The 25,424-nt window shown below is 40.1% G+C and overlaps 1 protein-coding gene across 1 annotated transcript in view; it reads left to right on the plus strand.

Moving 5' to 3' along the window:
• The window catches only part of LOC104465044 (catenin delta-2-like), a gene marked incomplete at its 5' end in the record, with an annotated part of 73,425 nt that overhangs the window by 13,142 nt on the left and 34,859 nt on the right, over positions 1-25,424 (plus strand). The window contains 2 exon segments of the mRNA XM_010077937.1: positions 18,907-19,117; positions 22,487-22,571. Coding sequence (XP_010076239.1) covers positions 18,907-19,117; positions 22,487-22,571 — 296 coding nt within the window.

The raw sequence follows: 25,424 nt of genomic DNA on the forward strand, positions 1-25,424 counted from the left end.
AAATTCATGTTAAACATATATAAAGCAGTTCCTTTTTTAATACGGGAATTTCTGTTTTCATGTTAAATTATAGGTTCCCAGTTGATTGAGTTACCATGTTTAGGAAATTACAGTTCCCTCACCTAAGACATGGTAACTCACCCTGAGGCAGTCAGTGACAGAAGATACTCCTGCTCCTAGGCTCCTTCCAGCCTCTCATTAGCACATCATGTCTACAGTCAAACCCCTTGTGTGAGTCAGCACTGTCTGACTTATTGGTCAAAATGAGCTGGGGAAGCAAAAAATTACTCTTGCCTTTTACAGACAAACTTGTTAAACAGAACAAACTCAAACAAGTCATGTGAGCAGGTGGCCTGAGGGGCGGAGAACTGTGACTTGGCGCAGTAGTGCTCATGAGGCTCAAAATGTGGTCCTTATCTGATAAATTTTCACACTTGCATACTGGATGTCTGCCCACCCTCTGAAAGTTGTTTTATTTTGTTAGAATCCAACTACCGTGAGTCCTACCATAGTTATTATTGCAGCATGGTAAACTGTTACATTACTACAAACCCTCTCTCCTCCTTCCTCCCCCCTAAGAAAAAAATGTTTTGGTAATTCCTTCATGTCTTTACTAGAAAATTAGAATAACAAAACAGATAAGCCGCATTCGTCAGCCAGACAAAAGTGGGCTCCTTTGGTATATGATGATATTAGTTAGGCTGGCAAGCCAGCATGTATAATTTCCCTATAAAGGTATTAAATCTTCAGCAGTTAAAGGTGTTATCCTCTGTTGTACAATACTGTACTGCAATGTCTAAATCAAGCCCCCAAAAAAAGGGTATGTCTCCTTCTCTCTTGTGAGTCACTAACAATCAGAGATACCAAGTACACCATGAGCAAAGCCTTTGAGACAAGGGTTCTGAGGATGGATTTTTGTGCATTATCCACTGTAGTTAAATCCATTCTTCTGCCTTGGGATTGAATATGTATCTGCTTTATACTGAAGAGCTCAGCCTCTTCCTAGGAGACTGAAATTCATCTCATACACTTGTAGCCCTATTTAAGCATCTTTCATTCACTAGGACTTTTCTGATAAACTGTTCTCAGCTTACAGAAACTTCAAAGCTGAGGAAAAGTTATTAAAAAGAGAAGAAAAAGCTGCACCTTTAGTTCATGCTTCAGACAAGACAAAAATTGATTAAGAGTCAGAGATTAGCTTGGTTGTACTGATTTCCACATTCTCTTGGAACTCAAATGTTGTCTCTTTCAGTACCCTTTTTATTCTAAAATCTGTTTAAAACTTAAGAGAGCAGTAACTATTAGCCTGGCAGTATTAATAAGATGCTGCAATTAGGAGCCCTGTGGCTAGAGATTTGTTGTAGGGTTGCCACTGAAGTAAACAAAGTAAGAGAACGAAATGGTTTAGAAAGCAAATAAAACAAAATCACATCCAGAAGTTGGAAGAGTTAATTTCTTCTCTAGGCTTGTTCAGTCATTCTTGAGGAGGAAAACCCTTAAGTCTTAGATGGCTTCTTGAGTTGGTCTTTGGACTGTCTTGCCTTGGTTTCCTTAACTGTGAACGAATAATCACATGTTTCTTTGTCATTGTCAGGGACAATTGATGTGCAGAAAACGCCTAGACATCATCAGCTAAAAGGCATTATAAAAAGCACATCGTTATTACAAATTTGATGCAAGTACTTTCAGAAGCAGTGGTACTGATTTGAAAGTTAGGAAGACATGAGCTTTCTTTATTACCAGTCCTGGCGCACAGCCTAGATTATATTGCAGCAGGAACCCAGGAGAAAGCAACCACAGTGAGCTGTTTAGACACTAATCTTGCTGGAAAGGGCGTTATTGGCCCTTCAGTGTGTTTCAGGGTTTGTCTTACTGATGTCAAGACAAGTGAGGTCCACAAGCTTTCCTCCTTGAGACCTTGTGCTACAGGATATTTTCTTTTAACCACAAAATGCACAAATATTCCATATGTTATTGCTGTATTTGCATTTTAATAGGTGCAAAGTACCAGTAGGTTCTGAAAAAGAACCCAACTCTGAAACCTTATGTAAGGGACCCCATGTTACTGCTGTCATGATATTCAATAGTCTGCTCTTCATTTCTGAGTTCATTCCGTATTGTTCATCGTTCCTGCAGGCTGCATGTCTGCAAAGATAAAGGCTTAACATTGTGAGAGTAAACTGCAGCTCCTCTAGCAGTGCATTTCTTCCAGGGACATACTCTTATGCCTGCTTTTCTCACAAATTACAAAATGTTTAAAAACGAGCATCAACTCTTAACTGCTGTAGCAAAAGAGAAGAAGCATAGGTTTTTGAGATAGATAAAACATGGATTAATTTAAAATCTTAATGTACTAGTGGTTTCTGTTGAAAAAAGATTTGGGTTTTAAAGGCATCTGCAGCTGCATAGTAGTATGTGCATGTACCATTACATAGAAACCATATCAATTTCCATTCCATTTGTGTCAATGAATACATATTTTCTGCTCTGTATTAGCTAATCTTTCCACTTACGTACTCTTGCTGCCTCCATCTCCCAGAGTGCATTCATATCAGAAAGAATGCAGCCCATTGTGTTCTTTATGTAGGCAAAATTCTGTCTAAACATTGTACTGGGAGAAGAGACTAAACACACGTGCACACATGAAGAGACACATTCATCATATATCATATTTCATTATGAACAGTAGCCTTTTTAGCAGGAGATCGGCAAAGGGAATATGTGTGCCATGCAGTGTATTATGTCAACTATATCAGATATAATACAAGTATTTTTTAAACAGTCTTAGCCTATTGATATGCAGTTGTCTGTTGTGGTGTTTTTGCATTGGTTTTGTATTTGCTTTGGGCAGGGCTGTTGGACTAGACCAACTCCAGGTGTCCTTTCCAACCTTCAGCTATTCTGATTTTAGATGTAATTATGAAATATACTTGATATTAAATATAAATATTTTTTCATGTGTATCTAAATGTATTTCTATGAATTACAAGGAGAGCATTATCAGACTCAGTCTCTGAAAGGAAAAATAATTTCAGGACAAAGAGAATTTGAACATAAATGATAGATTTATCTACTTTAATTTGTTTTCAGAAGAGGATTTCATAGCTCAGAAGTGGGCCAGGTTCCAATATATTCTCCAGGATGTTTACTTTTAATATTTGAAATAAATATGTACTGAGGTTATATTTCAGAGATTTTCAAAGATAAGAATATGCATGTCAATAAATCTGGAAGCTAAGCAATATCCAATAGAATATCATATAATTGGTAAGAGTGTGCTTTATATTAATAACTTTTAAAGACTCTTTCCAGTGTGGTTTGTCTGGTATAAATTTCATACAACATGACTGCAAATGTTTTTGTTTTGCTGATTATATTAGACCAGGAGCTCATGTTTAAAGGAATGTGTGGCTGCACGATATTGCTGTTAACTGCATCTCACTGAAAAGCTGCTCTGCCAGTACTGACATTCTCTTTCCTTCCCTCATTTTTTTCACTAAATTTCCATATATCCAAGTGGATTTTTTTGGAAGATTAGGGCAATGATAGTTAAGATCCATTGAGTTTAGTGATGCCATTTAAGTAGAGTATTTAGCATAATTATCAAAGGGAAGACCAGTGCCATTTACTAGTGCACTGCATCAGATCCGTCACTATCCTCCGGCTGTTTTACACTGGATTTGATTCATAGACAGGAATTTTAATTGGGTGTTTCTGCTAAGTCAAATAAGCTGGGAGCCAGCTTGTGCTGCAGAAATACCATGGCTAACAGGAGGAAAATCTTTTAATTTTCTCACATAGTGAATACTAATGTTTGCTTGAGACAGTGATAAATGAAGCCTTACCTCACTGCTCCTGCTCAGCTTTATGAGAGCAAGAGCATGCCAAAAAATTATGGTTTCTTTTTTGACAATTATAAATATTTCTTGCGGCAACTGGTTTTCTTCTTTTACCGTATAATTCATTGTTGGGTTTTGTTACGGGCTTGGACTTTGTGTTTGCAATACTGGAGTCAGAGATTAGAGTTTGGGATCAGGGTAGGGGGTGGGGGCAGAGATAGGAGCTCGGAGTCAGGCTTATGGTTAGTGGCCAGAGTCAGGGTAAAGGTTTAACAAATGTGGTCTCACAGTCGGTGTCGCATCACCTGAATCCCCCTTACAGCCACAAATTCACTCTTGTGGGCCCAGATCTCTCACACCCTTCGTGTACTCATGCGCTAGCCTCTTCCAGCGCCTGCCTACTCACATGCTGAAGCTCAAGGACGCCCCAGATCCCAAGCCCCTGCCGAGTCCCCCTGCCCAGCCCAGCCCTGCCCTGCCTTTCCCCTGCCCTCCCCCAGCCTGCCTGCAAAGGCACTCCAGCCCCTCCCAGTGCTGGCCTGCTGCCGTGGCCAATGAGCGTCCACCTAACAAATGCCTGGCTGCTGCCCTGGCCAGTCAGCTTCTGCCAGCTCAGCTGCCCTCACAGCTGACACCCCAGCTCTGGCCTGTCGCCCTGTCTCTGCCTCAGTGGCCCCTGGCTCTCTTCTGGGGCCTCTGCCCTCCTCTCGGGGTATCCTGGTTTTGGCTGGGACAGAGTTAACTTTCTTCACAGCAGCTAGCGTGAATCTACGTTTTGGATTTGTGCTGAGCAGAAGGCTGATCACACACTGATGTTTATAGTTGCTGCCAGGACAGTCAAGGACTTTTCAGCTTCTCTGCTGTGCCAGTGTCTGCAGGGGCAGGAGAAGCTGGGAGGGAGCACAGCCCCAAATACTAGCCTGGGATTCGACCTTAGGTTTAGGATTGAGACCCAAATTGGCCAATGGTCTATTCCATATCATGCACGTCGTGTCCAGTATAGAGATGGGGGACTGTCCAGAAGTGCTTTCTCTTGCTCTGGGTTGTCTCCCATCTCTCGGGGTCATCTCAATCTCTCGGACACTCAGGCTTTTATCTCTTGTGAGATTGCAGTTTTGGGACTCTCCCTGCTCCAGGATCGTTAGCCGGGAATGGGCTGAGCCTTGGTCATCGGGTGGTGAGCAGTATCACTGTGTGTCACTCATTTGTATGTTTTTATATATAGCTATTATTATTATTATTATCAGTATTATGATAAGTATTATTTTCAATTTTATTGGAGTTTAGTTATTAAATCGTTCTTATCTTGACCCACAAGTCTCTTTTTGCTTTACCCCTTTAATTCTCTCCCCCATCCGTAGGAGGGGGGAGGACGAGCAAATGGTTGTTGTGGGTTTTGCTACCAGACAGGGGTTCAAAACCGTGACACGGGTGCAGGCACCTGAGAGCTGGGGTGAACGTGCAGGGCCAAGAAGGGAAGGGGTTGGGCTTAGGTTTTGGGCATCTTCGTAGGGGTTAAGGCAAGGGGGTTGGGCTTGCCTTTTGGGGTGAGAGATTAGGCTTTGGGGTTAGAGAAGGGCTTTGGGTGAGGGTTGGGGGTTGTGCAAAGGGCTAGTGGTAATCATTTAGGGTGTGGGTTGGGGGACTGAGTCAGGAGTAGCAGTGAAGGCTAGGATTAGGATTAGGGACACCAATTTAAGGGTAGCCACCAGGGCAAGGGTTTAGGGTGGGGATAAGATAAAGGGTTTAGGTTGTGGTCTTTGGCTTTGCAATAGGGCTTGGTGTTAAAGATTAGAGGAGGGTGCTGTGATAAGGGTTAGGGGTCAGGTTACAAGGGCTTAGTTTTAGTGGCCAGAGTTAGGGTAAGGACCTAAAAAAATGTCATCTGACATTCACTGTACCGACTACATTGCCATTGCTTTAATTGCCAAGAAAATTCTAAAAAAATCAATGAGTCGGCAGCATGCCCCAGCAGCGAAATGGGATGACAGCCTCCTGGGATGTGTTAGAAGTGTTGCCAGCAGGTCAATGGAGGTGATCATTCCCCTCTATTTAGCATTGGTGAGGCCATACCTGGAGCACGCAGTCTAGTGCTGGGCTCCCCAGTGTAAGAGAGACATGGAGAGATATGGACGTACTGAAGAAAGTCCAGTGAAGGGCCTCAGGGGTGATCATGGGGCTGGAGCATCTCTTCTGCAAGGAGAGGTTGAGAGAGCAGGGACTATTCAGCCTGGAGAAGAGAAGACTCAAGGGGATCTTCCCCATGTGTCAAATGCCTAATGGGAGGGTGTAAAGAGGACAGAGCCTGACTCTCCTTGGTGATGCCCAGTGACAAGACAAGGGGTCATGGGCACAAATTGAAATACAGGAAATTCCATCTGGAGGTAAGAAAACACCGAGCTGACCCTGCTTTGAGCAGAGGGGTTGGACTAGATGATCTCTAGAGGATCCTGGCAACCTCAAGTGTTCTATGATTTATAAGGAAATTATTTGCATCGATTTTTGTTTAATTTTTGTTAACAGAAGTACCAAGGTCCATGATTGAGCATGGCTAAGCTAGGCACCTCATTCATGCATGGCTGCACCTCAGTTTTATACACTTATCCCTTTGGGGAACAGGAGCAGAGGTGGGCTAGTCTTTCTAACATAGGGAACTTAGTCTTTTAGTTAATTGGTGAATTACCCTTTTAGTTTATGGCTATCCTTGCATTTTATTCATGATACAGGCTCTGAATTTCCTTTTCTTCTTGAAATCCTGAGAAGTCCTCTGCAATTCTGAGAAAGAGAAAAAGCTCCTAGTCCAAGTTTGCAGATTTTGCAGCATAAGGCGATAATCCAGCTCCATGTACAGAAAGAATGTGCAGTGGTGGTGTTCAGAGTTCACCTGCTGTTTGGTAGATCTAATGTGCAACATGAGGAAAATAAATTGCTGTATTACTTATTCCTCTCAGGAAAAGAAGTCACAGGATCTCTTAGATTGTGTGCTACTCAGGGTGCTCTTAAAGTGATATGTTTTATACATTATTTGGATTTCATAGCTCAGGATTATTCTAGGAAATAATCAAAGTGCTAATTTTAAGTAGAGGAAAATGCATACTGTTAGCATGAGTATATGCAAAGTCATATATTTGTGTGCAAAATTTTTCAAGGTGACACTGACAACAATGGTTCTCACAAAAGGAACATGATATTCTGCAAATTTAATTTATCATTTGCAGTGGAACAGTCTACCAAGAAATACTTCACCTTTGGGAATATTGCCCTCTAAATCTCCTGTGGTTAGGTCAGCATTGTATCTGACATCTCACCTGTTCTGTTTGACTGAGACCATTTATATTTCTGCTTTGCTTTTTTGTTGTTGTTAAGTCAAATCTTTTCTAGCACTTCAAGCCTGATCTCCCATCCTTCCCCTGTAGTGCAGAGTGTAGTTTATGTTCTGCCATGTCACAGGGAAGTAGCAAGGCTGCCGGGTATATATAAAATTTTCACTCTGACTCCGCCCTGGTCTTTCAGAGCCCTCTGATCATTTAGAATAAGGCATGCGAAGCCAGGAAGACAGCTGCTCTCTGTTAGATTCTTCTCTTCCCCAAGTCTGGAGAGAGGAGAAAACCTTTGGAAGACTTGTCCAATTCTCCCTGTCTCTTCAGGAATTGCAGAGATCGGCCAACGTTGCAGAGGTCTGAGAGAGACAAATTTGAAAGATCTAAGAGGTTATGGGCCTTTCCGTAAGCAGATCTTCTCTGTCCAACCTGATTGCAAAAAGGAGATCAAGTCTAGTGTATCAAGTCCAACATGTGGACTCTCTGACTCTTGCCATGAGGGCAATTGCATCCCCATGGAGGTAAGAGAAGGAAATTCAGTGAGTGCACAGTCCCAAGAATCCTCCCTCCCTGTTTTACTCAGATTTCGGTGAGCAGCTGTGATCAGGTTGAAAAAGCAACAATTCAGTGACACTGAGCAAGCTCAAATGGATGTCTGGAGGCAAGGTTTCTTTGAGGGCCGCTGGAGAAAAGACTTGATAAGCTAATAGCCTGAAGATGCCACCTGGAGCTGTTACCTTGAAAGAAACAGCAGTAGCACAACCCAAAAACAAGTCACATTGTGAACTCTTTGACTCCCACCTCCCGAGCAAGCAGAGACAAAACTGTGCTCTGATAGATCTGTGCTCTGATGGAGGAGTCAGAACTAGGATTCATTTGTCACAATTTCTTTAATCACAGCTAATAATGAGCTGTACAACTAAAAGAGCAGAGGATGTTTTTTGTGACAAATGTAAAAACTAGTCATGTTGTAGTCGAAACAAAAGATAATCTAATATGCATTGGTTAAGGAATGTTACCAGATGCATTTTTGCCCTTCTCATGAGATCGCAAAGCTTATTTTAGCTCTGCACCATATCCTTGCTTACATACCTACTGTATTCAGGCCTTAAATTGTAGTAACTTCAGATTAATTAAAATATAAAACTGCAATATAATTTGCTCTTTTCCGACGACTGGGTTACTGGGTTGCTAAGAACAGAAAGCACTCTGTCGAGAACAGGAATTAAACTGAGTCAGAAAAGTAGTATTATCTGCAAAATGGATTGACCTCTAAAGAATACATAGTAAAACTGACTACCTGTCCACTTTCTGCATGACCAGTGTGAGAGACCCCATTTCTAATAAAGGTACCTGTAACTTCATTACGACAGTAGACATTTGTATCGTCTGTTTTAGTTACACTGATGCATTAGCAGTTCGTTAGCATTTTTTCTGTTGCTATTTTTTCACTTGTTCTTTTTCTTTTCCCTTCTGTCCTTCTACCAAACATTGACATCAGTGAAGTTAGTGTATGGTTTCACTGAGCCTTAGATACTAACCAAGATTTTGTTATTAAGTAGCAATTATTTTGTTGTATGGTGCACAATAAAGCAATACAGAATACTGATATGTATACTCAGTATTATTTTGCCATCATGCCCAGATTAATTAACTGCTCCATGTAGATTTTTCATGGTGATGGCTTAAGAAATGTTTGAACATTAGAGTAATTAAGGAATATATGAACACTGCAGTATGATCTAGAGTGGTTTTCATATTTGTTGTAAGAGTTGTTTTCAACATCTCTTTCAAGATTTATATTTATTGAGCTAGCATATTTACATCTATGCATCTTATTTAATCTTTTTTAACATAATATATCATGAGGATCCATACTGGGTTTTATTTCTCTTAATATTTTAAAGTACATTTCTAAACATAACATTTTTGTATATTTCACCATAATATCATAATTGCATATAAAAGCATGCAAAAATTCAGACCATACAATGGGGACAAATTTGTTCATTGGTTTCAGGCAATATTATAGCACAAGTGAAGAAGAAAAATAGTAGCAAGTAAATAGCAATTGCTTCATGGACAGTTAAAGAAGGATAATGTCTAGTTGCAATTCACTCTGGCTACATCAGTCTCATGTCAGAATCTTGTTCTGTTTTGGACACAAAGTAAAAACCAAAGTAGAAAAGAAAAGCTATTTCTTTATGAAACCAGTGTAATACCTTCTGACATTGGTAGATAGGCTCATTAATTTCAGTGGGTGTTGGATCAGGGCATAGATCTTGAAGCCCAAACTTATTTTTCCGAAAAGAAAAGATTACATTCTTATTTCTTCATTATGGCCTAATTTAAAGTCCCTTGAATCAGACTATTAACAAAATGTTATCCTATCTCAGGAAATAATACAGATAAAACTAAAATTCCACTCAACTCTCACATAGCACTTTTCCTCTTCAAAGCACTTTAAAAACACTGATTAATCATAACATTAATTAAACGACTATATTTTTTTTTAAATTCAGCCTTCCAAAAGCTCTGTTCTCTGCAGGGAGCAGGGAAGAGGATAGCAAGGGACTAAAACCAGCTCTGGTAATCAGAAAACTTAGCCTGCAGTAATTAAACTGAGGAATCACTTCCCTTTGCAAAATCTTTTTTACCTTCGGCTAGTGGAAAGATGATGAAAGTGCAGTCTAAATGAGAAATAAATCTGTTCGTGTGTAAAGAAGCTGATTAATTAGATATATTTGCACTACCTGGGTCAATTGGTAGGGTAACAACTCCTTTTCATGCCTTTTCCAGTTTGTATACCTGGCAGGGAATGTAAACAAAATGAATTAAAAAGAAATTAAGTGATTGCCCACACAACCTTCATCCATTCTGGACATAAAACCCAAGCATGCAAGATCAAATTCCTTGTATTGAAGAAAAATAAACCCTGGGTCTGTCATTTTTGTTCCCAGCCAACCTACAAAAGCTATGACTGCCAGGGAGACAGCCAAAGCCACCACCCAAATCCTTTTTTTCTGGACGGGGAAGGGGGAACAACATAAGACCAGTAATATTTGTGGTTTTGTGGCAGTTTACCTGAAAAAAATGCTGCTCCCTTTGCTGCTGAGGGTGACAAATAGAAGCTTATTGATGGAGATTTTTGTCCTCCTGTGGACCCAGTAGCTGTTTGGCATATCAGGTCAACAGATAATTAGGCAGGTCAAGCTGGACTTGAACTGACTTGTTTTTATAGTCCCAGTACAGGCCTCAGTCAACAAATTACACTTACATCTCTTCACAAAGTCATCTACCAAAACCAGGTTGCAAGTCAAAGAACGCACCCTGAGTTGGGCTGCCTGAGTTTAATGGCTGGTTTGCCTCTCTAGCATGAGAGGGGATGGAGATTGCTCAGCTGATACATGGATTAACATTCAAAATAGAAGCCATCCACTATGCTGGGTGAGAGGTGCTGTTAAGAAACAGAAGCCCCATTTGGCCATGGTAACCATAAAGCCGTTTCTGTACTAGTTTTCTGACTCATCTGCTGCAAGCATCTCATCTCCCAAAGGAGAGAGAGTTTCTCCAGAAATCCACTTTTCTGTGGCAACATGCATCCCATGACAATTGCCAAGAAGACAGAAGCAAAGGTGAAGGAGACAGAGATGTATGGCATGGTCTCAATACACTGCTCTAGTTTTGGCATTAACTCTGATGGAGCCAGCTGAAGTGCTTCTGCATGCAAAGTGTTGACGTGGATCTAGCTTTTAAAGCATGAGTTGGATCAGATATGCTGTATGAATTAGCAGTTTATGGCCAGGTAAAGAGCTCTGGAAGTTCTTTAATCTCCAGGATTTAAGACAACTGCTCATATAAAGCCGGAATATCTGCAGTCTGGCTGTGTGAGAGGAATGCAGAATATGAAGGTATTCCATTGAGAGAGGAGTAAAATCAGTATTAGGAGTAACAGTAGATGAAATAGATAGCTGTCTATGGAATTGAGGTATACAAGAGAGACAACAATAGCAGTACAAGAGCAATAGCTTTTAAACACACCAGGATTTTCAAGTCTAAAATCTATGCTTGTAAGATAGCTAAAATTTCCTTTAGTTCAGAACATTAAAGGGCAGGAGCCTGGTGGGGTCATGGGCATGTAGGGACGTGACAAAACCAGGATCTAACTGAGCATCAAACTGAAGGTGTTTAAACCAATATGAGGAGAGAATGGAAAAGCCTGGCAGACAGGGCAGATGCAGAGATACACACTTAAATATCAGATGGGCAAGAGATGGTGAAGGTTAAGACCCAAAGGGTTGAGGGGGTACAACTCAAGGAAGAAAAAGTATCAGTTATGTAACAGAGGGGAGAGGGGGAAGCCCTGAGAAGATGAGTTGAAAGCAAGAAAAATGATCCTCCACAGGGAGGCAGGAAATACATGAAATGGAAAAGTTATGTTTCTGGAAGCAGAGAAACTGAAGGAGGAAGGTGGCTGGATTAAAATACTGCTACAGGAAAGAAAATGTATGAAGGATTATGGATCTGAGAAAGCAACTTCCTGAAAGGCAGTGATCTCATTGCACCCAGTTGTGATTTCCCATGGCAGGGTGAAAATACCAAAATGCTTCTCTTTTGCCTTTGTCCAATGCTACTAGCCTCTATACATACAGCTCTTATACCCCTGTTATGGCTATGCCCTTTGTCATTCAGAGTTCTCCTCATGCTATACCTTTCTCTTGCAAAATATAGAATCATAGAACCAACATCTTTAATCTTTTTAAAAAGATAAGAGCTTCTCTATTGGTTACTCTTCTAGATATTTAATTCTTTCACAAGGAAATCTCAATTGACATTACCAATACAGATACTGGTGGTTCTTGTACTTTCATCACTCTATGGAAGTTTGGGGTTTTCTTCCCTGCAACTGTAAAAGGTGACTTATTCCTGCTCCCTATAGGGCTTTATATGCTACACTACCTATGGCTGACTTTATTCTTGATAAAAAAGATTTTAAAAAAGAAAACTGATGAATGGCACATCACATACAATGCAGCAGGAAAGATTGTTCCTCTTTGTTGTGGTCCATACTGAATACCAATCTTATATCTTGAAATCTTGCTGCCTATCAGAGCTGGTAGAAAAGTGAGAGGTATGTATCATTTTTCTGAGGGGAAGAAGGAATACGAGACCTCCACCTGATCTTTTGTTCCATCTCAGCAGCCGTCAGCAAAGTGTACCTGAGTGCTTGGGGGCACAGGAAGGCATATGTGTGTGCAATGTTTTTTACTCTTTCTGTCTTCTCCAAAAATAATTTATCTCTGCAGAGTCTTAAAATTTAAGTTCAAACATACCTCCAAGGAGGTGAAATTCAGCATTGTTTTCCAGTTCAAAGCACTTATTATCCCAACTTAATTGGCAGGCTAGGCTTAGTGTGAAGCAGCTAAAGCAGTGGATCCAGCCCACGAGTTTTAAGGTGCTTATGCAGACCAGTCTGAGTTAACTCATCACTCATTCCCTTACAAATGTTTGAACTGAGAGGATAATTTTTTGTATGGGGATAATTGCAGTACTATAGTCAGTTAACATTATGTAGTCAAATATCTTCATATTCATTTACTCTGAAGTGACAGAGATTACAAATGTTTGTGCACATACCTAACATAAGAAGTAAAAGGACTTGTGTACCTAAAAAACGTTTGGCCAAACATTGGGGGTGAGATTGAGGTGCCTAAAGATAAGCATTTAACATTAAAGTCATTAGGGCATCCTGCCTGGTCTTCAGCTGCTTTTCCAGAAGGCTGTGTATCTTCCATGGGTCAACTAACTCTGTGCAGACATCTCAAGGTGTCTAAGGGCATTTGAAACTGCATTAGCCCCCCTATGTTTGGACACATGAATTGCTCCCTACATTCCTAAAAAATGGTTTTATCTTTCGTTTTACACCTAAATCCCAAACTGATCCGAATCCTCTGTTCTCTGGCACTTGCTTAAAGTGGCAGGGCCCATGTGCTTTGGTTTCATGCTTTTCGATCCTACTGCTCCGTGTTTTTTCAGCCTTCCTCATCCACTACTGCTTCATGCACAGTGGCCGTGGGAACTTGAAACTGATCTATTGTGATGAGCAATGTGACAGACCATTAGGTAGCACTGGTCAGGCCACATGGGTTTGACAGTAGCCACTGCATTTGAGTTTTATAAATCTGTTCTGTCAACAGCTTAAGTCATGTCAAACCAGAAGTCACTAAACAAAGGGAAGAGAGAGTTGCTGTATACAAACCGTTGTGACTTGCAGTTCCTTCACATGCAGCGTATGCCAGAGCTGGAGATGCTAGAGACCATATGTTATGGAGCAGGGTGGATAGCAAAGTGTGGCCCAGCAGTTGCTGTGGAAAGCCTGTATGGAGGCAGTTGTCATTCAGTGCTGAGCAAGGGAGCATTGGGCTTTGGGGTGGCCGATAACCCTTATTTCAGTTTGTGCTGCTCTGTCTTCTGAAATAGGAGTCCTCTATAGATCAGGATTGCCATATCCGGTGGATTATTTCTTGTTCCTGATTCACCCATACCTTTCCTGGTGCTACCCAAAGTCTGAGGAGTAACCATCTACTCACATGGACAAGTGTCTCAGCCTCAGTACTGCGGCCTTTCTTGCCTTCAAAAATGTAACTTTATCTCCTTCTAGCTGCTGTCTGTGCTGCTGGCCCAACAGCTCTGGCATTACCCTGCTTTATATTTTCTTGGGTTTGCTTCCTCCTCTGTGGAGGAACATACGTGTTTCATTCTAAGACCCAGTGTGACAGCATTTCCTACCTCTTAACCTATTTTGCTTTTAAAATTCAGGGCAGTTTTTCCCCCTCAAGTGTTTCAGTGGCAGAAGAGAATTTGCCCATGAAAACAGACCTTTACCCTCTTAAATCACACGGGATTCGCTGCTGCTCTCATGCTTGCAGAGTACCTGGTACTGTCTAGGCAGTCTGAGTTTAGAGTTTGATACACATTGTAGTAAGCATAATCATTTCTATGTGGGCTCTTACTCCCCCTCTTGCACCTCAGTATGTACTAGAAGATTTCCAGTGTTCAGAGAAGGGAGAGGGTTCCTCCAGAACAGTGACACCTGGACCCTGAGGGGCACTTTCAGGTGCTACACTAATGCTGAGTGATTATCAATTACACCTGAAAAACAACAGTATCTGAAAAGAGAAAGCATGGTGTACAACTCAACTGTTTATCAAATACCGTAGTAGTATTTCTGCCACTTCTGTCTTGTGATGAATACGCTGTTTATTAGACTGTCCGTTGAATACACTGAGTCATGGTCAAAATTTGTTCAATCCGAATTAAGTAGACAGTTTTGGCACATTTATTAAGTAATGATTGAAAGTAATAATAAAAGCTCTCCTGATTATATTCTTTCCATAAAGACTGTGAAATACTGAAGTTAATGGTATTAAAAACACACAAGGATGATGAAAATGCACAAAAACATGTATGTCTGGAAATTAAAGTACAGCACAAGTGTTAGATCCACAAGAACAAAATTCGCATGTACTGTGATATATAAACACAGATAGTTCTGGAATAGGATACCTGTGGCATTACAACAAAATATGGTGGCATTTAGCTATTTTTATGTTATTGAGCTGGAACATGTGAATTAATGGGTGTCTTTGAGGGAAAAAAAATAGTGTTGTAACTCTACCTCTAGGAAAGGGTTCTTTGTTAATTAATATCTGTTTGAGGTTTCTTGTGTTTTGAATAGGTTAATTTTCCTAGTCTTATTCTCTCAAACCAGGAACCATGCCACAACTACTTAATAAATGTGCCAATGTGTGAAAGTCATTTTTCAGAGATGAGTGAAAATGGAAATTAAGTCAATGGGGTTACACCAGCAGTGAATTTGTCTCAAGGCAGTAGTAGGGAAATATTTCTGGAAGTGGAACCTTATCTCTGATTATTTTGCTCCTGCTAAATCTACCAGAAGAATAGTTTGCTCTGCTGTTTTGCTCTGAAGGCAGAATCTTTCTTAGGACAGCTATTAGTTAAATCCTTTGAAGGAAAAAATTCTCTGAATTAAAGTAACAGAGGCATGTACTAAGGTGCTAATGAGACTTGGTCATGCAAAGAAAAAGGTGTTAAATCTGCATTGTTGAAATGCTTAGCAAGCAAATATTATCATCTTACAGTCAAGCGGTAGCCATGCTTCCATTGACATTACTCAACATTTACACCACTCTGAACTGCAGTGGGATTTCTTCTGTAGTTAGTGCTAAAATCATGACTCTTTTCTCCTTCATGCTTATTGTAAAGCAGCAGGAAAATAACTGAGATAAGAGAAGTTAACTGGTACCTGAATTTTCTTCTGTAAATATAATGCATTAATTTATTAAGTACATATAGTTTCAGAAAATGCATTTGGAATGGAAGCAAGTTATTGTGGAATGTTTTCTACAGTATAAAGAATAGTCCTTAACTTTTAAATTTCGTTACTTTTCTCTATATTAAAGCAAGTTTACTGCTTTTTCAATATAAGTCCTTATGTTTTGAATTAAATTAATGATACCTTTTTTATGGTGAAGGCAGGGGGTTTTCTCATCCCAAACATATTTTCAAATAGCTAACAAAGCGTTCAAAGTACTAAAACCACAGAAAATATGTTAACAGTTACACTTGTTAATAGATTTTAAGACCATGTAAACAGTGGCTGAGATAGACCCTATAGCCCAGCCATTCCCTTATCCTTCCAGCTAGCTTGCTGCCTTTTTCTGGTGAACCTCTGGAAGGACAATTTGAGCCGTGATGCCTGGCTGTGCGGCTGGATGCTGTACCTGCATGCGTGAGCAGCTCTGTTGGAGGCGACAGTTCTGGTTTCCGCTGCACCTCAGGGGCAGGGCAGGGAGGAGGAGGCCTGGCTCCCTTACAGGCAGCACCTGGCAGGATGAGGGGGCTGTTGTTGTCGTTACAGGATCTTATAGGGGGGTCTCCAGACTGGACACCAGCTTGCACAGCTGCCAGAGCTGCGATGCAGTGACTAGATTTTAGGTCTACAAAATGTGCACTGTGAGTCTTCTAGCACTTTCTTTCCAAAGGCTAAATTTGATGCAGTTCATAGGAAAAAAAAAAAAAAAAAACCACACTCAGAATATACTTTAGTTTAAACGTGCAACCGATTAAGAATTGAATAGTGTTATTGAGCTGGAGTTACTATAGCCCCTCAGAATAAGGGATGCTGTACTGTTCCACTGTTAACACCTTATCTATAAAAAGCCTGGTTTATTGATTTGAAGTATCTAATACTGATTTGATCTTCTCATGCTTAAGTGTGTGCACAGGAGAAGTGCTAGAACTGGTGAGCATTAACACATCCAGAATGCTAATACCGTGTTGACTGTGTTTATTTTAGTTTTCCTACTGAGCTTTTCCCAATAGCTCCAAAGCCTTTATTTATTGTAAGAAGCATCTTGTGTGTCTAGGGATGTGTGCTGGCATGAATATTATTGCCTGGAATACTAGGCCAGTTCCAGGAAAGAAATCTGTTTGGGGCGGCCATCCAGATTTCCTTTTACTCAGAGCTAAGGGGCATAGCCTTTGGCTGCTGGTGGAGTGATCGTCACCTTGTTCAGCCAGAGGACTGAGATGGTGAGACACGCTGTAGCACTTTAAGTGAGGTCCAGAAAGGAAAAAGGAATATTGGTCTGTTCTGGATGTGTGTTACCGAGTAAAGCAGAAAGTCTCCCTCATCTGATTTATCTACTTGTACCGAGTCCTGGCCAGTGGCAGATACTGCCCTAGAAGAGTAAAAGCTACAGCAAATCATGGTTTATTTTTTTATACACACACTTAATTTACTATATGCTAGAGACTGAAGTAAGCACCATAAGTGATAAGCAACTATTAATGTGTTCATATTACATACAGATGCAGATGTAAATAGCGTTTCAGGCTGTTGTTGAATGTTTTTTCATGTATTTGTATGGGGAAAAGAAAACTTCAGTTTGCTCAAACAAACCATTTATAAAAGAGAATGTGGTATTAACATCTGTACTACATCTGATATTAATAATATTGCTGAAAAGCCAATAATGCAGATGACCAATTAAATATTAAGTGCAAAGAAAGAAAAAATCTCTGAGGACAAGATTTGTGTCTGAATTGCAGCACACCAGTAAGATTCAAATCCTAATGTACGCATTTAATGTTACGCTTTTTATAATCAGGAGTGTTTTTACATGATATACAGTGAGTAGTTTCTAAGATCTCACATTACCACAAAACCTATTCAGTAACCTTTAAGTTTAACATTGCAGTACAGAGATTTTTTTATCTCTGCTATGACTATTCTGTTCCAAATGACTGGCTGTATTTCTACCACAGCATGCAAAATTGTGAGAAATAAAAATAATTTATCATTTGATAGTTAAGATGTGATTTTCCTCTTACCTCTGCTTTCAAATATGGACACATACAACTGAATTTATGAATTCAGAAATAAGATTTTTAATAAGTACTCATAAATACTAATTGATCAGAACTTTTTTAAGTTATCAAAAATCTGATTAAATTATTCTAAAATATACAATAATCATACCTGATTATTTCATTCATAAAATGTGATGTAGCTTAGATTACTAATTTTTTTCCCAATTTTCCTGTCCTTTTCATCCTGCATAATACACTCTCATGGTGATTGCTGTATGCAAATTCCTAGCACAGCTGTACTGAAGGTGATTCAGAGTTGTTTCACTGACCTCAGCAACAGCTTCATCAGGCCCTCACCCTCTCTGATCTTGTCTTCATTGCGCAGAAGAACTGATGTGAGGCTTCTCATATATCTGTGCCATTGCTAACCCTGCCCTACATTTATATATAGTTACACTTACATTTATGCTGTATATATATATAAATTCTCATAAGCTGCTCTTGTTTTATTTTCACAAGCATTACATGGCTTTCAGGCACAATTTTGAAAAAAAAAATCTTAGTTCATTTAAATATGAAAAAGTTATAATAATCAACAGAATTTCTATTTAATGTCTTCAGTATGACCATTTAAAAAATTTATTGCACTTTCATTTTAGGAGATTTTAAGTTCTGGAAGTTAGTGTTATATAAAATAATTTCTAAATATCAGACAGGAATAGATGTTATAAAGACTTCCTTTCTGGTCAGTACCATGCATACAAAGCGTATGTGGAAGAATGCAGTGCCATCTCTGAGCACTGAATAAGCAATAAAGTCATAGAAACACTAATAAACCCAGTTAAATGACTGTATGTAGTATAGAATTAACCTTGTTCAGTGAAACTGGTCCTTCAGAGAAGACTTTCACAAATAACAACAATATCACTGGTTTTGCATTCACTGTAGTGTTTTTAACTACTGATGCACATTTTATTTGTAGTAACCTGAATTATGAGTTGTGTGGTGGGAGATGAGGACTTGACAAGCTCTGTAAGTTGTGCTATTCAAGTTATCTTTATACATCTACTTGGCCTGTACTTTCATCGTTTCATTCTCATAAGGGCATAATGTAGCCCATATCTGAAGTCTCCAGCTGGTATAATATGGAAATATTAAAAGTCCATAATGTGTGAAATGCTCAGACATGCAACTGTATAAATGTGGCTTACTCCAAAATAGTATCAGTAGCCAATTAGATTACGTGCAATGATGCAAATGGTGCTAGTAGTCTTGCGTGTTTTCCCTGTACTTCTCCATCACGCTTTATTACTGTATCTTCTGAATTCTCCCTTCGTTTTCTTTCAACAAAGGCAAGTATGCCATGAGGGATCTGGTCCACCGACTGCCAGGCGCTAACAACAGCAACAGCTCAGCAAGCAAGGCCATGTCTGATGACACCGTTACTGCCATTTGCTGCACTCTGCATGAAGTCATCACTAAAAACATGGAGAATGCCAAGGCCTTACGAGACGCAGGCGGCATTGAGAAACTGGTTGGCATATCTAAGAGTAAAGGAGACAAGTATGTTTTGCAAATCACCTTGCACCTTTTTTTAACATCTCCAGTAGTTATTACTAGTCCTGAATGTGTTTGCCTCCTCTGTGCAATCGTGAGTCAAATACTTTAGTTTCATCAGAACTCGTGTGCCCAGTGTGAAAGGTGACAAGAAACAGACAACACCAATAGCAAAAGCTTCTGCTGTGGTTTATTTCTGACGTACCATCAGCATTGCACAGAGTGGACTGCATGTGCAGTTTAAGGAAAAGTTAATTATCTACAGTAGCTGCTACCTCTAAGCAGTTCCAGAAGCTCCTGAAAAACATTAGGGACCAGAGTGTTGGATTGCACCCTGCAGAAGCAGTGACATGCTGGTGGAGGGATCCTGTGAAAGAAAGGGACCTCACTGCAGTTCTGTTACTGCTCCTCTTGCTCTCGAAATGAAAAATGTAGAGTCACTGTCCCTCTTCACAGCACCCTTTTCTTTACCACTAGCTTTCTGGGAAGGTGGGGCATAGCAGAAACATGGGTCCATGGATTTTCCCAACACCTTGCTTCTGAGAGAGCATTAGGATACCAACAGGCTACTTTGTGAGTCACGAAAACATGCCAAAATCTTACACACGACTGTGACATTTTCAGAGCAGCTATGGTTTCATCTTGTCTGTTTTCCTATGTACGCACTCTTCATGAAGAGTTCACTCTTTATCCTTCTTTTGCCTAAAACAGATAGCCTGGTTCTCATATTTGTCAACCTGCAGAAGTATAGTGCAATGGGACTATGGCAGTTTGAAAACAAAAAGCCTTCACTGTAGTGTACAAAACCCATCAGTCCACCTACTCGAAGCTGTCATCATGCAGCCTACTGCAGCATCAGAGCTCTAAAAGAGCCCCACAAAGCCAGGCCACAACCTGAAGGAAAGATTTATGCACCTTACATTTGGTATGAGAACTTATGCTCGCCTATGTGATCAGAGCATTGCCAATATAATTTAATCACATTTCTTTTCTTCTATTGTCACCCTTTTCTTTTCATACCAAATTCATTACTGAAACATTGTCACATTCTAATTGTAAGGGGTAAAAAGTAGTAGCTTAACAAAGTAGGGGGTTCCAGTTATGGGAGCTCCCCATGCTCTGCCAATTTATTTATATTTGCATTTTTATTATTATTAAATCTATTTAAAATTTTGATTTATATTTTCTAGATCAAATGTACTGGTATTGCAATCAGATTCATGTCCATTTCTCTTAAGTTGAATGTGTCTTTCCTCAGAATAATGCTTTGGTCTACCTGTTCATGATCTGGTAGAGATTATTAATACCTGTTGAGTCTGGAATTTTCAAAGTAACACAGGCAGTTTTAGGAGGATCCAAGGGTATAATTCCCTGTCTAAGTATCCCTCATAACTGTGAAAGACATATCTATATTGAATGAAAGTATTTATCCCAGGTAGTGTTGAGTAATTCCAAAATGCCCTCCCAAATCTCTCAAGTACTGTGAGTTGTGGTTCTGTGTTATTACTGTTACAGGTCACACAGTCATAGAACAAGAAAACCTGTCAACTCACGGTGCTACAAATTCTTATCTTAAATGAAAGTTCAGTTTTTCAACTTTCAGAAATGTTAGTATTGTGCACCATTGCTTTGGTTTGCTTTCTTATAGGTAATCCATTGTTTAAAAGTCAGAATTCATGGTTGTTGGACTGGTAGGAAATTCTGTCATGCTCAGTTTGATACAGTAAAACACTTCAGTATGAGATTATCTTGTCCAGTATGAACCATCTGCTTCTACAAATGCAGAATACTAGCCTGGCATCATGGTATGTATCAGTGCCAGGAGTGTGGGGCTGGCCTCAGTAGCCTTTGGAACATGCCCAGGGCTTGAGTGTTTTCCCTCTGTGACAGCACAAGAGAAGTGGTGTTCATAAGGTCATACTGACCAAGCCCATATGGACTTCGCATAGCTCATGTTTCTCCTCAGTACTCACAGTATGGTTGGCACAATTATTTTCCTGGTTACTCCATGCTACCAGCACCCCACTAGCCAGTACAGCTGGGACTATAATAAAAACAATTATGCTTGAAAGAGTTTATCAAATTCCTGTTTATTTGCTAATTGCCCACTTACTGCTGTACTCTGGGTGAGAAATGGACAAAAAGGGGAAAAAAACACCAAATAAATTACTAGGAAAATACTGTATAGGTTGATAGAATCAGTTGTGTCATGAACATTGCTTTACCAGCTTGAGTGTCAGCCTAGCTGTGGTCCTTCCCAGAGGTCACAGGATGCACCAGAGCCTGACCCCTGAGAAGGCTTCCTGCCCAAACCAGTAACGTATGCTGCCGGTTTTCTGCTTTCTCTTTGGTTTTGCAATCCACGTGCCCTTTCTGAATAAAACATTAATCAACTCAATGAGTACCCTGAACTCCATCAATTCATACTCCAGACCTTGACCTCTGCAAGGTTTTCTAGTGCTCTGCTGCTTTATGTGCATTATTGGTACAGCACAAGTGCTTGACTACACAGCTTATGCTTCCTCAGTCGTGCCAGTCTTTTTCTGTTTGACCGTTCTTCACTGAGCTGAATATTCTCTGATATTTTTTGTTTAGATTTTTTTTAAAGTTACATATCCTAAGAGCAGTATGACTCCAAGTGATTGTAACAATAGATTAAAGCTTCTTTCAAAACCTTTCTGAAGAGAAAGTCCATGTTAAGTTATATATGGTTTTCAACATGACATTACATTGCCGTCATTAAAGGGTAATGGTGCAAGCAAGATGCAAATCCTAATTTGGATTCCTAATGAAATTTGTCATGGCTTTTTATAATCAGTTGTATTTCTGCATCTTGGCTCTGCACTTCAAAAACAGTGCACATCACCCATCCTGAGAGTTTCTTTTGGCCACTGCGAAGAGGCGCTTAATGCACTGAGCATGCTGTCATGAGTTGAAGTTCAGCCGCTTACAGAGGAAGAATCTCTGGCTCTAACTTCTTGTCCTTTACGCCAAAAGCTGTAGCCAGGACATCATCTTAGATGTACATGACATCAGTTGGGTCTTCTACAATTTTCCTAACTTCTGCCATTCCCACTCCTCTTATTATGGTCTCAGCATGAATCCTTGTTCTCAGGGTGTTGAGGAACACATATTTTGCTCCTCGCTGAATAATTAGTAATACAGAAATAATATGTATTGCCCTTGCTTTAAAACACATTGGTCTCCAAGATGCCAACCAAAGATCTTATGGTATATTTAAAATGCAACGTTAATTGTGGGTTTAAATCCATTGCAGTGCATTTGAAAGTGGGATTAGTGGAGTCTTGTACTTGAACAGTCTCTTTCTCACTCTTTCTTTCTCTCTCTCTCCCTTTTATTATACATGTGTAACAGGCATTCGCCAAAAGTGGTGAAAGCAGCATCTCAGGTCCTCAATAGTATGTGGCAGTACAGGGACCTGAGAAGTCTCTACAAGAAGGTAAGGCTTGCATTTTTTCTAGATTTTTCATTTTTCTTGTGGTTACCCAAACCTGGGGGCTGAGAGACTTTAGACCAAAACATTTATGTGAACTGGAAATTAATCTAGAGTTTAAAATTTCAGATATTTGGAGCTACGAGTTTTTTTCCTCATTTCTACTTTTAGTGTAGAAATACCTTTTGAAAAGATGTGTGGTGGTGAAAAGGGGATGTGAATTTGATTTTCAAAAGTATTCATACAGGAAATGCTGGATCTGACAGCCCTGGAGAGTTAAGTCCTCTGTTCATAGAATAAACCTATGCAAGCTCTCCTACTGTACCTTTCCTTCTTACCCCTCCCGACCCTATCCTGTGGAGATTACCAGATTTCCAGCACTTCATCTCCCAAATTTCAGCATGAGATTGTAAACAAGAGTATCTGAAGGAGTGGTGCTTAGGGACCAGATACATGTGGAGCTGGTCTGAAACTTGATAGCTTCACTTCCAGTCAGCTGGCAGATGGGAGCAACTGTTTTCAGACAGTCTATGGAGTCTGTAGCACCATGCCATTCCCACAGGCCTCCTAACCTCTTGAAAATGAATCGCTACATGATAATACGATCCTGTGAAACAACATCCTATATAGCTTTTAAAACATGTGTCTACTTAGTAAATGGCAACATTTAAAGTAATTCTTGATTAATATTTCCAAACTGAATTGCATTCTGTGTATCATCCTGCAGATATAGTTCTCAAAGGTCTTCTTGCTACATGGAATTTCACAGCAGATCTAATTGATATTTGTATTTGTAATCTCAGCAAAGAGAGCTAAGACTTCGTGTGGCACAGAAGTTCAGGTCCTAGTTAAGGCTGAGGCATAAGAATAGTGAAGTAGTGAAGGATCACAGCAGTGTGGTCTGTGCTGTATGTATTTTGCACAAGAAAAGAACTTAAGTTGCCTGAAATGTATGCACCAAATCTCAGACTGGCAGAAGCTGACCTTCTGTTTGAAATGCTGTTCTTTTGCATGCCTCAGCCCTGCTTGTGGCAAGTCTGGGGAGTAAGGAAGATGGTTACTGAGTCTCTCCCATTGTTCACTTGCAGTATTTTCAGTCATCCTTGGCAGCTCTAGGGATACCATATGCGAAGATGTTCCGAATAACAAGCTGAGACTCAACTGTCCCATTAAGAGGTGGGAACAAACATGAGCTAGAGTAGGCTTTTCTTGACACAAGGCAATAACACACTGAAGTGTGCATAGCCTGATTTCTGTGCATGTGGGTGGCTGCACTGCAGAGGCTGAACTTTATTGCACTATAATCTCTTTGAAGGTCTTACAATGTCTGGCTCATTTCCAGCCTTCTGTCTACAGATATATGCTGTGGCAGAAAAGCAGTTTCTGGGGTTGCTCCATGCATGAGATAATCTATATGCTGTATGGCTTCTGAGTATACTGCTACCTAAAGGACATTCTGTTGGCTGCCAGTGTGAATGCCTGGTAATGTACTTACATGCTAAGCATGCTTGAGTACTAAGTACCTTGCATGCTTAAAAGAGCATTTTCTGCAGCCACAAATACATACTTGTGGTATGGAAAACAGGGCAGGCTAGCCTTTGAGGTAGCTTCCAGAACACTCATAGCAGACAGATTGCCTACATTCTCAGGAAGAATTTTATTAATCTCTACATTGGCTAATTCCTACAGGCTTCACAAAATCTTAAAGTGAAGGTCAGTCTCTGCTACATATTTAAATATTTCTTGTATACCATTACATATGCTGCTATGTATGTATATGTATGTTTTTATGATGGGAAAATGAGACAAGTTTGCATTATCATAATAGTCAGCTAGTTATGTAATATAAAGATAGTGGGTGAATGCAGTCTGCTAGTAAAAACAAGTGAAGGTACAGTTGACAGTAATGATATGATCAGCACTTTGCAGTATCTTGCACTTGGACGGCCATTTTTGAAGTGCAGGCAAATCCCACTGCATAACGATCAGCAATTTCTTCCTATGTGCTGAAGTATCTATACAATTACTTTCCAAGAATTGGTGGCCTACAGAGGCATAATTTTGTATTGTAATACGAGAAAATTACAAGCATCAAATCACATTCAAGAAAAAGCATCAGCACTTACCTTACTGTTTGAGAAACAGTACAACCAAATAGTTTGAAGTGTGGTATATCTTAGAGCTACATGTTTACAGTAGAGTAAGGAGGGAGAGGTAAAAAGAATGGAAGGATTATCCTTTGTATGAATGGGGAAAGAAGGCTATATATCGTTACTGCTGATACAGTAGTAGTCAATATATTTAGTCCAAATATTACTGTATCAGCAAAAACGTGAAAACCTCATTCAGTTTTCTTACTTTGCTCAGTATTACAGGAATCATCTCACAGCTGGCAGAATATAAACTGCACTGACAGAAAGTCCATCCAGAGTTGGGGATTGGTGTGGTCGCCTAATGACTTGCCACACTTGTGAAGGACCAAAAGCTGAGAAGTGTATAGGCACCAATATCCCACTTGCAGCGGTCCAAAGTAGACTCCTATGAAGTGGAGAGAAGTGCAGGAGTCAGAAGCTAGTCCCCCACCTGCTGCTAGTAAGGGGGTTGCCCTAAGCAGGGTATATGCAATGCTTCTTGCAAGCTCTAATCCCATCATGGGTGAACAAGCTCTTCAGCTCTAACCAAGGCTATAACATATGCCTATGTAGTGAAACCTAAATTAAGCCGCCTCTAAGGACACTGTCAAAATCAACTGTAGCAGAAAAAATAGACCAAATTTGACAGACTTCAGGGTGCCAGCTTCAGCTATGTTGCTTAAGAAGAGTAGTAATGTGCACAAATTTCATTGTGCTGCTCAGTGTT

Source organism: Pterocles gutturalis, unplaced genomic scaffold (genome assembly GCF_000699245.1).
Source record: "Pterocles gutturalis isolate BGI_N339 unplaced genomic scaffold, ASM69924v1 scaffold18158, whole genome shotgun sequence".
NCBI classification, from domain to species: Eukaryota; Metazoa; Chordata; class Aves; order Pterocliformes; family Pteroclidae; genus Pterocles; species Pterocles gutturalis.